The sequence below is a fragment of the Leptonychotes weddellii genome, chromosome 12 (assembly GCF_054177405.1).
Source record: "Leptonychotes weddellii isolate Sample4059 chromosome 12, ASM5417740v2, whole genome shotgun sequence".
Classification (NCBI taxonomy): Eukaryota; Metazoa; Chordata; class Mammalia; order Carnivora; family Phocidae; genus Leptonychotes; species Leptonychotes weddellii.
In genome coordinates, this window is record NC_138380.1 from 5085776 (window position 1) to 5100481 (window position 14706).

Below are 14706 nucleotides of genomic sequence, written 5' to 3' on the forward strand. Positions count from 1 at the left end.
AAAACAAGGGTATGTTGGGTAGAAAGAGGAGAATTTCAGGAGAAAAGGGAAAGTATAAAAGAGAACCAAAGGGAAATTCTCGAAATGAAAAATGTTACCTGATTCTTTTAAAAATCACTAAATTAGCAAGGGGGGAAAATACAGAAAAGAACAGAGGCTCAATGACTGGCAGAACACTATCAAAGTGTCTAATATGTGTGAAACTGGAGTCTCAAAATAAAAGGACAGAGTATGGGACAGAAAAATACTTGAAGAAATATTGACTGGGAAATTTTCCAAATCAGATCAAAAATAGTAACTCACAAATCTAAGAAGTTCAGTAAACTTCACATGGCATAAAAGCAAAGAAAACTACAAACACATCATAAACTCCAAACACCAAAAATAAAGAGAAAATCTTTAAAATTTTACAGTCTTGGGGCGCTGGGTGGCTCAGTTGGTTAAGCCTCTGCCTTTGGCTCAGGTCATGATCCTAGAGTCCTGGGATCAAGCCCCATGTCGGGCTCCCTGCTGAGTGGGGAGCCCACTTCTACCTCTCCCTCTACCCCTCTCCCCTGCTCATGCTCTCTCTCAAATAAAATCTTTAAAAATAAAAAGAATAAAACAGGGGCGCCTGGGTGGCTCAGTTGTTAAGCATCTGCCTCCGGCTCAGGTCATGATCCCAGGGTCCTGGGATCGAGCCCCGCATCGGGCTCCCTGCTTCGCGGGAAGTCTGCTTCTTCCTCTCCCTCTGCCTGCTGCTTTCCCTGCTTGTACACTCTCTCTCTCTGTCAAAAATAAAAATAAAAATCTTTAAAAAAAAAAAAAGAATAAAATAAAATTTTACAGTCTTAAAAGCAGGTATTACATAAAGGAAATAATATAATCACTGATTTCTCATTAGGAAAAATTGGAAGCCAGAAAAAAATGGAACTTTAAAGTACTAAAACACACACATAACACATGCTATCTACCTAAAATTCTAAATTCAGCAAAAAAGTTTTCAAAAATGAAAAGAAATAAAAGGATAACATGAGAAGATCTCTGTGGTGATGGGACAGCTCTGTATCTTGACTATGGTTTTGGTTACACAAATCTACACATGCAATAAAATTGAATAAAACCACATAAACACAAGTGCTTGTAAAACTGGTAAAAACCTGAATGAGTTCTGTGGACTGTATCAATTTCAATTTCTTGGTTTTGATATTATAGTATATTTATGTTAGATGTTACCATTGGGATATTGGTACACAGGACTGCCCTGTACTATTTTTAAAACTATCTATCTATATATATTTTTTAAGATTTTATTTATTTGACAAAGAGAGAGAGCACAGCAAGGGGAGCGGCAGGCAGAGGGAGAAGCAGACTCCCTGCTGAGCAAGGAACCCAATTCGGGGCTTGATCCCAGGACCCCAGGATCATGACCTGAGCTGAAGGCAGACACTTAACCAACTGAGCCACAAAGGCGGTTCCATCTATAATTATTTCAAATAAAAAGTTAAAGAAATGAAATAAAGACAATTTTCAGATAAATTAAGGCTGAGTTTGTTGCCAGGAAATGCCAAAGGAAATTCTTCAGGTAGAAGGAAACTAGGGTAAAGCATAACTCCCCAGTTTGTGAGGGCTACACACAGTAATTCCCTTTCAAAGAAAGCAGTGTGGAGAAAAAAAAAAAAAAGTATAAAAATCTGACAAACACTACCTCAGCCAGGAGATCAAGGTCAACATCAACAGTGATAAGCCACGCTGATAGCCTGCACCCTTGATATGATGTGATGGAAATGCACTTTACCTCTGTGGTCTTCCTCTCAAACCCAAATTCCCAGTCTAAACCTGGGAAAAATATCAGACAAATACCAATCTACAAAACACCTGAGCAGCACTCCTCAAAACTGTCAAGGTCATCAAAAAATAAAGTCTGAGCAAACTATCACATCTAAAAGGAGCCTAAGGAGACGTGATGAGTAAATGTTGGGTGGGATCCTGCAACAGAAAAAGGACATTAGGAGAAAACTGAAGAAATCTGAATAAAGTATGGACTTTAGTTATTAATAGAGTAGCAATATTGGTTAATTCTAACTAATATACCACACTGATGTAAGATGTTAAGAATGAGGGAAACTGGGCACAAAGCATAGAACTCTCTATACTATCTTTGTAATTTTCCTGTACGTCTAAAACTGTTCTAAAAAATAAAGTTTATTTTTTAAAAACTTAAGACATATAGCAACAAACTGCATTATATGGGCTTTTTTTTGGATTTGAATTTGAATAAACAGTTAAATTATGAGTCATTAAAAGACATCGAATAGTCTGGATATCTGGTGGTATTAACAAGTCCTTAACTGGTTTTGTTTTAGGTGTAAAAATGGTACATTTTATTTTCTAAAGAGAGTCATCTTTCAGGGAAAATACATTTACGAATGAAATGATGTCTAGGATTTGCTTCAAAATGATCCATGGGCGGGTGGGAGAAGCAGGTATGGTATAGATGAAACAGGATGGTCCATGATTCAGTAAATACTGAGTAGGTAAGAGGCTGTGTGGGGCTCATTATACCAATCTCTCTAGTTTTATATATATGCTTGAAATATCCCCCCCCCAAAAAAAAGTTGCAGAAAAACTTTATAAAGTCTGCCTTAGTGTTTTGGATGCTTAGTTTTTAAACATCTTGCTGTTTGTTAAGGGATACTCACTATATATCATTAGCTAACATCAAGATGTAATTATACTTAGTCATCATTAATGATGTGGATGTGAATCTATATTTTAAATGCTCTTGTCAATTTTGACTTTTTTGTAAAAAAAAAAAAAAGGTTAAAAATAAAAAATGTTTAAAAAAATAGAAATTTTGTTTTTCTTTTTTTCCCTGCACACCAATGAAAGAAACTCCCTGGATCCCAACATGCTAGAATAAACCCCACACTGAGATGTCTTCCCATAGGAGGAAGAACCAACAGTGAACACGTTCCTCAAACAGTAATTATAACTTCGGGTAGCTTGTGAACACCGTGAGTAAATTCCACATCTAATACGCAGTTGAAGAGCTTATATAATCCAAGCCTGACTGGCACAAGCCATCACCTGTTTTATTGCACAGAATTAGCCTCCTGGCGCGTCTCAAGCATCCCCCAGGCTCTTAGGAACAGGTGTTCTGCTCCAGCCATCTTGCCTGACCACTACCAGGGACTGGTGAAAGCTCCTACGGGGTGCACTCTGGCTTTGGAGTTTAGGGATGAGGCCAATTTCATTCACGGCCCAGCAGAAACTAGATTCAAACTTTTAATTAAACTTTACTGATGATTTGAGGATAACTGATGGATTTCTTTTTTTTTTTTTTTGGATTTTTTTTTAAATTTGTTTTCTAGGGCTGCCGTGACCAAGTGCCACAAGCTGGGTAGCTTAAAATAACATAAATTTATTCTCTTCCAGCTTCTGGGACCCCCAGGTGTTCCTTGGCTTGTGGCAGCATCACACCAGTCCCCGCCTCTGTCCTCACGTGGCTGTGGGCCCTGTGTCTGTGTGAGAGTCTCTTCTCCTCTTAGGACACCAGTCATATTGGAGTTGGGCCCACCTTTTTGAAGGACACGTTCAACCTCTAACAGCTGCAAACAATTTACAACTACTGCATGTATCTAAACCTGTCCTCAGAGTTCCTTGCTGAGCCAACTTCCTCCCTTACGCGTGGCCTACCTCCATGGACCTAAGAGCCTTACTCCACTTCCCGCCTCTGGGGGCACCCCATGCAACTCTGTACCTCAGGGTTTGAGCCAGACTGATCCCAGGCATCAAAGAGAAAAGGATCTTTTTCATCCCAGTGCAGGTCGGGGACTTGCTTTCCCTAGGATGGCCTCCTGCTAGGATGCTGAGGACAGGCCTATCAGGATCCTGCTGAGAAAACCACTCTCTCATCCATAAGACCACACAATGCAATGACCTTGGCCTGTTTCCCCAAATCTGCACTGTTTGATTTGAATAATACCCTATATGAGCGAGACGTAACAGATCAGTCTAATTCGGCTTATGCCATGATTAAGAGTAGCTCTTTTCCAGTCTTCCTTCATCAAATATTGAGAAGCAAAACAACAACAACAAAACGCCTTCATATCCACTTGCACTTAGGGTCACCCTCTCACATGTAAAAAGGTAAAATCATTTCCCAAAGTCCTTTTAGCAAAAGCAAGCACAGCAGTTTTACTCTTTGTCTAACCTAGTGTTAGATAAAAATAAGTTTTGTATAGTACCACAGGGAATTTAAAAAAAATGTTGAAGCTAGAAATAAGAGGTCATTGAACTTGGACATTATAATCTTCCCATAATAACGACGAGTTCATGCTTCAAAAAAATGCCATTAATTGCCATACCCAGCAGTGCTGGAGGTTTAGGCCAATGGAGGCTTTCCTGGCAAATCTACAGGCTTAGCCTGAGCTCCTCACTCAAGGGATAGTGGTAATTAGCTGAACCAATCATGTCCTCTCTCTGGAATTTATTTTTTTTTTTCAAAGATTTTATTTATTTATTTGAGAGAGAGAGAATGAGAGAGAGCACATGAGAGGGAGGAGGGTCAGAGGGAGAAGCAGACTCCCTGCCGAGCAGGGAGCCCGATGCGGGACTCGATCCCGGGACTCCAGGATCATGACCTGAGCCGAAGGCAGTCGCTTAACCAACTGAGCCACTCAGGCGCCCTCTCTCTCTGGAATTTAAATGGAAGAGACAGAATTCTTAGATCCCAGGGAAATGGAATATAGTGGAAGGACACACAGAGGGAAGGCAGCATGCAGAGACCATAAGACAGAACGGTCCTGAAGAAGCAGAACCTGCAGAGGAGATATTGATTGGCGGCCGAAGTTCCAGCTGCTTAGACAGTTAACAAGTGATCTCAATCAGTAGAACTACTCTGAATTCAGAAGCAAGCACGTTTCTCCCCACCATGTTCCTGTAAGGTCTGGCTGCAGTCAGTCACTTCTACGTGAATTCACACCGTCAATCACAAGTAATTTTAGGGAACCGGAGTCATTTCTTAAACCAAATAAATTCTCCCCATTCTGGAATAATGGAATCTTCACAATTCCTGGGTCTGACCTTAATGACTTTAGGACACCTGGAACATTTCTTTAAGGACTCTGTCCTTTACAATGGAGCTTCTCAGTCTGGACTCCTAATATTCCCAGGCTAGGGCAACACTTTCAAACTCTGTGAGGCAACTCACAGTAAGAAATACATTTTACGATGGAACTCAGTACCCAAAACACATATCACACATTTACAAATACATATACGCACAACAAAACATGATGAAACAATACAAAACAATACTTACCAATTCGAGCAACCTGTTTTCTGTTCTGTTCTTCTATTTAAGAAAATAAAAGGTAACACCCACAAATCTGATTTCACAGCCAACCAAGGAGTTTAGTAGCATCAGTTCATCAGTTTACTGTGGTAAGGGGCATCCGAGTTGACGGGATAAAAATGATACATTTTCCTGGAGATTCCCATTTTAAGACCTGAAGTTTTTAAATATCTCAACTAAATATAGAGTAGAATGCAAAAACCATTAAGACAAAACACAGAATTTCACAGATATTTCTCAGTTCCAGCTGGTTGTCTGGGACTTCAATCTGTAGAGTTCCTAGGATGTGAACACACACTATTCCTCTCTTAGAAGCACTTCAGCAAGATGGTGGAAGGATTCTGCCCTAATGCCAGTGTTCTAACTCAACAGGGCATATTTATGGGACAGTCACACCTCTGAATCTTCATACCCAGGAATTCAATCCTGCAACTCCTCTGGGTTTCCTGGGAAAGGCGAAGGGCTGTGACCAGCAGGTGGTTGTCCCAACACGGTCAAACAGCCTGAGGACAGTAGGGGACATCTGTAGGAGTAGCAAGAGTATCTGCTTCTTTAGCAACCACCAAGGGCAAGAAGCTCAAGCATGATGGAAGTCTCCCTGGCTGGAAAGGTCCCAAGCGCATCCTCATTTCTCAGGCCTGGCTTCCACCTTTATTTTCCATGACCGAGGCCTCCAGCGCTGGCTTCCCTCCCCCTACTCCAACACCCGTGCTCTTCGCGAGCACCAGTGGAAAAAGGGGTTGCCCGTGTGCTTTTTGTGGGAAACACAGCAGCGTCCCCTTCCCGGAGATGTCAGCCCGCACAGGAGGGCAGGCCCAGCAGACTTGACTCTCCCCCACCCCCCGCAAGGATGGTTCTGGAGCGTTCTCAGCCAGCGACGGCTGGTGTTCGAGTTTGCCTACTTAATCAGCCACTCAGGTGTTGACAGGTAAAGAGGTGTTGAATCGCGCTGGGTATTTTCTGCGAGGCGTGCCGGGTTCGCCCGTGGCAAGGCCGAGACCAGAACTGGGGAGGCACACACATTTGTAGAGAAGTGTGTAAGATTTGGAATTAACGCATATTCCATTCTTCCCAGGATCTTTCATCCAAGGATGACGCCTAGTAACCACCTACAACCTCAATCCTAGTCTTACTAACTCTAAGAGAGTGAAGGGGTTAAAAAATTAAAAATTAAAAAAAACACCAAGAAGGAAGCAGCCAATCCACAACCCAGCTTGCAATAGCTACGTGCCTCGCGCCTTTTAAGGGCTCTGTGGGCGCGAGTTCACAAATCGCTCAACGTTCCACCAATCACCGCACTCCCCACAGTTTGCCCCCGCCCCTCGCCCTCCTCTAACCAATCGCTGGGGAGTTAGTTTCTCTCCGCCCCTCACACCCGCCCCCCACCCCTGAGACGTCGGAATCCTTCAAACTTCACTCGCGCTCAACCCCGGGGTCGCAGCCGGAATTTATTTTTAGCTGTGGGCGAGCAGCCCCGCCCTAGGCTCCGCCTCCTAGCCACCCCCAATCAGAGATGGAGTTTCCGCCGCGTCATCGCGCGGGCGGGCGGGAATTATCCAATCAGCGCCCGGGGAGAATTGGCGTAATTAAACAGCGGCGGAAGAGGGTGGGAGGGTCATGACGCAGCGAGTTTCAGTCGTGACTTTTCCGGGGGCATCTTGGCGTCCCCTCTATTTCCCCTTAAAGTAAAACGTCGCACGCACCCCCGTGCGTTTCAAGGGCGGGGGTGGCCGTCGCGGCGGGGAGGGCGGTGCTGACGCGAGCCGCGGCCGAGCCGGCGGCGGCGGTCACGTGGGCGTGTTTGGGGGCGGGGCCGCGCGGCGGTTCCGGGCGGTTGGGCGCGAGAGCGAGGAGCCCAGGCAGCCGCGCCTGCCCGCGCCCGCCCGCCCCGCCCCTGGATGCCGCTCTGCCCCGGCGCGGCCGCCGCCGATCGCAGCACAGGAGCCGCTGCTGCCGCCGCGGTTGATGTGGTTGGCCCGGGGCTGAGGAGGCCGCCAAGATGCCGCAGTCCAAGTCCCGGAAGATCGCGATCCTGGGCTACCGGTCTGTGGGTGAGTGGCGGGCGCCGCGCGGCCTCCGCGCCCGGGCCCAGCCTCGCCTGGGCGCCGGGACGCGGCGGCCCGGCCAAGTTTGGGGTCGGCGCGGCCATGTGGCGGCTGCGCGTTTCGTAACCAGCCGCCCGCCCGCCGCCACCTCCATTTTGAGCGGAGGCGGCGAGGCCGGGCCCCGCGGGGCGGTGGCGGCGGCGGCGGGGGGCGGCCCGGGCTCGGGAGGACGTGCCTGGGGAGGCCGCGGGCAGACGAGGAGGTCCAGGGTGGCCCGGGGCCGCCGAGCTGGCGGAGGGGGTCTGCTCCCGGCCGGAACCGCCGCAGGGAGCAGTCGCACCTGTCTTCTCTCCACCTATTTGCTGCTGGCTGTCGTGATCTTGCCAGCGGCCTTTCCGCCCCAAATTAAATAAAGTCCGGGGGATTTTAACAAAGGAAACAGCACCTTGGGTTTTTTTCTATCCGTGGCGAAGTTCAGCGTTTTAGGGACCTAAAGGACATTTGGCTACTGAGGGCAAGTTTCCTACCGAAGAAACCCGAAAGAGCCCTCTTCAGAAAAGCCCCCTAGATGTGGCCAGCGACCGAAGTAGGAAGGCAGAGAAAACGAGATTTCTGATTTCTCGGTGTCCTATTTTTCTTCGGGAAAAAATAAGGTCAGGTACTTGTAACCGGGCTGTTGAAGTAATTCAGAAGTTTGCTGGGGTTTCCCCCCATCCCCCCAAAGGTTGACATATATTTGAAACTGTTCGTGGCAGTCGCCTTTTTGCCCAACGGGGGTGGTCTGTGGTGGGGTCGGGGGTGGACTGGGTGCCGGAAGACGAGTGAGAAAACAACCGTTGAACTTAACCATGCTCCAGGGTGAGGCTTTATTGTCTTTGACAACCGGAAGCCTGGAGAAATTACGTTTATCTTTTAGTGTTGTTTTTAAGAAGTAACTGTCTAAGGAAGATGTGCACTTGATCTTGGGGGGGGGGCGGTGAAAGCGAAGGTTTGGAGTCTACGGTGATTGCAGGAGGAGGCAACAATAACTGCCATAGGAAAGCTTGTAACTGCCTGCTACCCACTGGATGAACTCCCCGACTCCGCTTTCTGTTCTGCTTCCTCACTCCCATTTTCCACCGCCGGTGCCAGGGTCTGTGCTCTTTGACCAAGATCAGCTACAGCATGCTTACTCATCCTTTTATCATCTCTCTCGTCAAAGTGCCGGGGGTGGGGTGGGGGGGTGGGGGGATCATAAGAATGGGGGGAAATCAAAGGCTGAGAGATGCTCGTGTAGACATAGGGGGTGCCGAGAGTCAGAGGGATAACTCTTGTATGATGCAGTGCCAAATCATAGGTCTGTATGTGGGGGAAGACTGGGTGAGGGGGCCTTAGCAGCTGCAGCTCTAAAGTAACCGTGCATCACATGGAGGCTTTTAAAAATCACTAGCAGTCCACTCCCCAAATGCCCATGTAGAATCGAACCTTTATTGGCAGCCTGAATCACCCAGCCCTTGCTTCTCTGTTTTCTTTATTTCCTTGGCATTTTGAAGAGTGGGAAGAGGACATATCCTGTCTCTTGAGTGAGTTCTAATCAGATACATAGATACATAGTGCCCACTAGTTGAGGATAGCAATCTCTGAATAATTTACAGGTGACATCTACCTGGGCTACCTGTTTTCAACTTGAGGGAATGTCCTAAAGATAGATACTGACTTACTCCTTGAAATTCTCCAGATGGTGATTCTAGTTTTCAGTAATAAGCAAGTCTAGTGTTTTATTGCCGTTTTGCTCAAGAAGTTCCTTATATCCAGTTGAGATCCGTTCTGTTTTGTCTTCCATTTAATCATCCCCTTCAAAACCCAAATGTGACAGGTCACCCCTTGACCTTCTGTTCACAAACACTTATTTTAAACTGCTTTTGAAATACTGTGCTCAACTAACCTCCGGTGGGATACAGACTAAGTTCTGGTCCCCATTTTCTGTGCCTTCCATATGTCATATTACCATATCCTACTTCAAGTGTAGTGATGATGAAACTAAAAGGTATTTTGGAGAGGTTAAATTATTCTCAACCTTTGCCTTTGATTTTAAAGTTGTTTACCTTTGTTAGGAACCAAGACACTTTGTGGTTTGTGGGTCTTTTGTTTTGCCAGCATCAAAAAAGGAAGTATTTCCCTGATGCTATGTACTAGCCACTCTTCAGAGAATTATTCAGTATTCAGACTTAATATGAGTTTACGGACAATACTTGCTTACATGTGATGCTGTACTAGAGAAGTTTGAGTACACGTGTTTCTAGGTTGTGTTATTTTGCGATGCTGAGCTGTTGTGTCATATTGACTAAAGGTAAAGAGTGGTAGAAAAGGGGGCGCCTGGCTGACCCAGGGGAGTGCGACTCTTGATCTCAAGGTTGTGAGTTCCAGGCCCATGTTGGGTGTAGAGATTACTTAAAAGTAAAATCTTTTTGAAAAAGGTTCAGCTAGAAACCACACCTTTCTTAGAATGTTCTCTTGATTATGCCAGTTTGACGAGTAGGGTACTTGTCACTGTGACTTTGTCATGTCACAAACTTTAAAAGTTTGCCTTCAGATAAAACTACTAAATTCTATGATTGTTTTACTTGGCTTTCAAATTTTGTGTTTGTTTTTTGTTTTTTTTTTAACATTGATAAAACTACCACTGAGGAATGTATAATTCTCAGGTAATTTATACAACCCTTTTTCCTGAAGTACTTTTCCTGTTATTTACAATGTTAAGCTTTTAAGGACACGTCACCTATAACGCAGTCTGGCTTTCTGGGAGTGCTCTGTATTAATTGTTTAGTGGTGGCAAATGTTTGAGCTCCCTTACATCCATTGTTTCTAACACAAACAAGGAGTCCTATGATAGGAGGTAACTAAACTTAAGTTAAAAATGTAGTGTCTGGTAATGATCCTTAAATAAAATCTGGTACATCCTTCACTGGAATCTTCTGCAGAGAGCTTTAATAATCCAGTTTACCATCAGACTATAACCAAAAAATTTTTTGTCCTATAAAAGTCTCTGAGGTTAACAAAAGGGGGAGAGGATCACAGGAATGTGAAAGATCATTAAAGAGAAAATGAAACAGCTCTGTGGTTTGGTAAAAGAATTCAGAAGTAACTCAAATTATTACCTTGTCAAAATGTCTTAGGTAGTAAAGAAGATGCACCTTTTAGTTGGATACTTCATAGGGAAAATGTCATTAAATTTGTTCCCAATAAAATACAATCCAGTTGTATTCTGATTTACTGTCTTTTTTAATTACTCTACCCTTTCCTGACACATTTCATTGAAAACGCTAAAGGTAAAACGTTTTTTGCCATATATGAAGTCAATTAACATGTGACGTTCTGTTCAGGCACTCAGTAACATTTTGGTTGTGCACCTGTGGGTAGGGTAGTTCTGTAGTGGCCACCTTGTGTTGAAGCTTGAAATTAACTTTTTTTTGGTGGTGATCATTTGTTCTGTACAAGAGGATAGTCAGAGCTTGCATTTGTGATTATGATATTTCAGTGCCGAATGCTATTTTGATGTCCATGTGGGTTGTATCTGTCCATAATAACCTTCATCACCCCAAAAAGAAACTCTATACCTATGGACACATTCCCCCACTCACCCCTGCCCCTGGCATCCATTAACCTGCTTTCTGTTTCTATGAATTTACCTATTCTGGACATTTCATATAAATAGAATCACATGTACATGGTCTTTTGTGGTGAGCCACTTTCGTTTAACATGAATATTTTCAAGGTTCATCCATTTTGTAGCATATACCAGTAATTCCCTTTTGTCACCAAGTAATTTTCTGTTATTTGAAAATGCCACATTTTATTTATACATTTGTCAATTGATGGACATGTGATTGTTTCTACATTTTGGCTATTATGAATAATGCTGTTATGGCTATTCCTGTAAAATTTTTGTATAGACATATGTTTTCATTTCTCTTGGGTATATTCCTAAGAGTGGAATTACTGGGTCATATGGTGACTCTATGTGTAACATTTTTTTTATATATATAAAGGTTTTATTCATTTGAGAGAGAGACGGAGAGAGTACAGCAGGGGAAGGGGCAGCAGGAGAGGGAGAGGGACAAGCAGACTCCCTGCTGAGCAGGGAGCCCAATGTGGAGCCCAATCCCAGGACCCCGAGATCATGACCCAAGCCAAAGTCAGACACTTAACTGGGTGACCGAGCCACCCAGGCGCCCCCGTGTGTAACATTTTGAGGAACCGCTAAAACTGGTTTCCACAGCAGCTGTGCCATTTTACATTCCCACCAACAGTTGAACATTGGTTTCAATTTCTTTACATCCTCATCAACACTTGTAATTGTCTTTTTTATTTTAGCCGTGCTTATGGGTGTGAAGTGGTATCACATGAGACTTGCACATGATTTCTTCCATTCTGTGGGGTTGTCTTTTCGCTTTCTTGACGATGCCCTTTGAAGCAAAAGTTTCTGATTTTGACAAAGTCCAGTTTATTTTTTCTTTGGTGACTTGTGCTTTTGTTGTCATGTCTGAGTAACCATTGCCTGACCCAAGGCCATGGAGATTTACTACTATGTTTTCTTCTAAGTGTTTTATCATTTTAACTTGGACATATTTGATCCACGATCTACTCAGAGTTAATTTTTGTATATGGTAGGAGATAGGGGTACAACTTTATTCTTTTGCATGTGGATATCAAGCTGTCCCAGCACCTTTTATTAAAGACAATTCTTACTGAATTATCTTGACATCCTTGTCAAAAACCAAGTGACCATACATGTTAGAGTTTATTTCTGGATTCTATTCCTTTGACCTATATGTCTGTCCTTAGGCCAGTATCATATTATCTTGATTGCTATAGTTTTGTAGTAAACTTCAAAATAGGAAGTGTCCGTCTTTATACTTTAGTCTTTTTCAAGATTGTTTGGGCTATTATGAATCCCTTGCATTTCCATATGAATCTTAGGTCTAGATTGTCAATTTCTGGAAAAAAAAAAAACAAAAAACAACCCACTAGGATTTTGACAGGATGTTTTATAATTTTGCAATTATCTTTAAATGTCTGATTTTGAAACCAGATGAATTCTCATATCTGCTTCTAAATTCATTCCATTGCAATATGTTATTTTATTGCAGTATGTGAAGGAAATCCAGCCTTGTATAGATACCTCGTTGGGAAAGAGAGGAGTATTTTTTTTTTAAGATTTTATTTATTAGAGCGCACGAGCGAGGAGGGGGGGGGCCAAAGGGAGAGGGAGAAGCAGACTCCCCACTGAGCATGGAGCCTGACATGGGGCTCAATCCCAGGACCCCGAGATCACCACCTGAGGGAAGTCAGATGCTTAACCGACTGAGCTACCCAGGCACCCCAGGAATATTTTAATACCTTTCTCAGATAATTGTTTCTATTCTTTGATACTCACCAGAACTCCATTGGTGTTGGTGGTAGTTTCAACTCCATAGGTGGTTAGTTGTTGTATACAACCTGAAATCATGTGGAGCAATTTTTTCTACTCTGTTACACTGAATTTCGTCGCTTTATTTTGCACTTTGAATGGCTCTTCTACCCATGACTGATTTTGTAACGTCATATCTTGGTTATTTTGAAAAGAATGGTTCACTGTTATGCAAATCCTTCCACATTTTGATACATTTCAACATACAAACTTTTTTTTTTAAGATTTTATTTATTTGAGAGAAAGAGAGTGCACGTGTGAGTCAGTGGAGGGGCAGTGGAAGAGAGAGACTCTCAAGCCGACTCCCCATGGAGCAGAGCCTCACCCGACAGGGGGCTCAATCCCACCACCCCAAGATCATAACCTGAGCCAAAACCAAGAGTCGGATGCTTCACCGACTGAACCACCCAGGCGCTCCAACATACAAACTTTGTATTCACATTTTTTAGTATCACCATCAGTCATTTTATTTACATTACAAAAAAATGTAAATATTAGAAAGCTTTAAGCTCACCATGAGTGATGCAAGTTCTCCAAAATTCGCATTTCCTCCTGAGGGTTTGAATTGGGTCCTTGGCAAAGTGCTACCAGTCTTACTTGAAGTGACAGTCTCATTTCTTTCACTTCAAGAAGATGCCTGCCGAATACAAACTGTTTGAAATAATGATCGCTTGTTGGTCATTCCTGCAAGTAAAAATGCTGTTCTGTGATAAAAGTGGCTATTTTCAGATCACTTCACAAACAGTGGTGCACGTGCTTTTCTTCGAGGCAACCGTCACACTTCAGTATCCGGGAGCGCTTTGTGTATACATCCCATTTGGTCACACAGTATTAAAAAGGCGTACTTAAGGGTCAGGATAAAATTAATCATTTTTACTGCTTCCTCAAGGACACTGTTAAGTGGAAATAGTTTGGTTTTTTAATGGCGGGAGCATGGCTGTGAAGACTGCCGTGCTTTCCACTACGGTGTGTAATCACGGTCTTGATTCGTGCTGAGGGGTCCCAAGCCAGCAGTGCCACATTGCTTTTGCACCATTAGTGCAAATATGGACATAGTGGAAGAGGCAAATACTATCTTGGTATGGTGATGGAAACAGTTTTGACCTCATGAGCCCCTGAATAGGGCTCACGGGACCCCCCGGAGTGTCTCTGGCTGCCCTCCGACTCCTTGAACCGTGGTGTGCAGAACCTTGCCAGACTGCTCCTTGCAGTTGTGCAGAACTGGATCAAGAGTGGTTGCATCGTGGGTGCCACTCAAGGGGCAGGGTCACCACAGTGTCAGAGGAGCCTTCCGGAAGAGGCCCTGTCGCCTGGCAGGAGAGAGGGATGGTGGGGAAGGAAAGAACTTAACGTGCTTGGGAACTGAAGGAGGCAGGGTGGCTAGCAGAGAATGTGGTGAGAGTAGGAAATGAAGTTAGTTGGAGGTGGTCAGGGGCCATGGATGAGGCAGGGCCTCGCAGGAAGTTCAAGAGACCATTCCTTCTGAGTAGTAAGCAGTGGGTTACTAGAGTATGGGGAGACTTAGGGTACCGAAAGGCAGTTGAAGTGGGCTCTGATTGTGGTGCAGTTTGGGGTGAGTGTCGTTTTTTGATCTGGTAATGGTGAGGCTCCCAGAGATTAATAAAAATAAACATGGATGGCAACATATCAGGACCTATGTGCTAATAACACGGTTTTCCAATACGAGCAGGAGAATTGGGGTGCAGGGGGGTACTGAACTACGAACAGCAACATTATCACAAAATCAGAAATGGCCATCTCTACCTGTGATTATGAAGTCAGTAATACCCAACACTTCTCTTACTTGGAGGTTTAAAAGAAGGAGTTAACAACTTCAATATTGTCCATGAGTGGATTGTACTTTTATTTATTTG

The 14706-nt window shown here is 44.0% G+C and overlaps 1 protein-coding gene across 1 annotated transcript in view; it reads left to right on the forward strand.

Annotated features, from left to right (window-relative positions):
* Positions 1–7192: 7192 nt before the first annotated feature.
* RHEB (Ras homolog, mTORC1 binding) overlaps positions 7193–14706 on the forward strand; it is a 40889-nt gene continuing 33375 nt past the window's right edge. Inside the window, exon 1 of the mRNA XM_081799797.1 lies at positions 7193–7389. Within this exon, the coding sequence (XP_081655923.1) occupies positions 7338–7389 (52 nt within the window). The 5' untranslated portion in view covers positions 7193–7337. The remainder of the gene's footprint in view (positions 7390–14706) is intronic.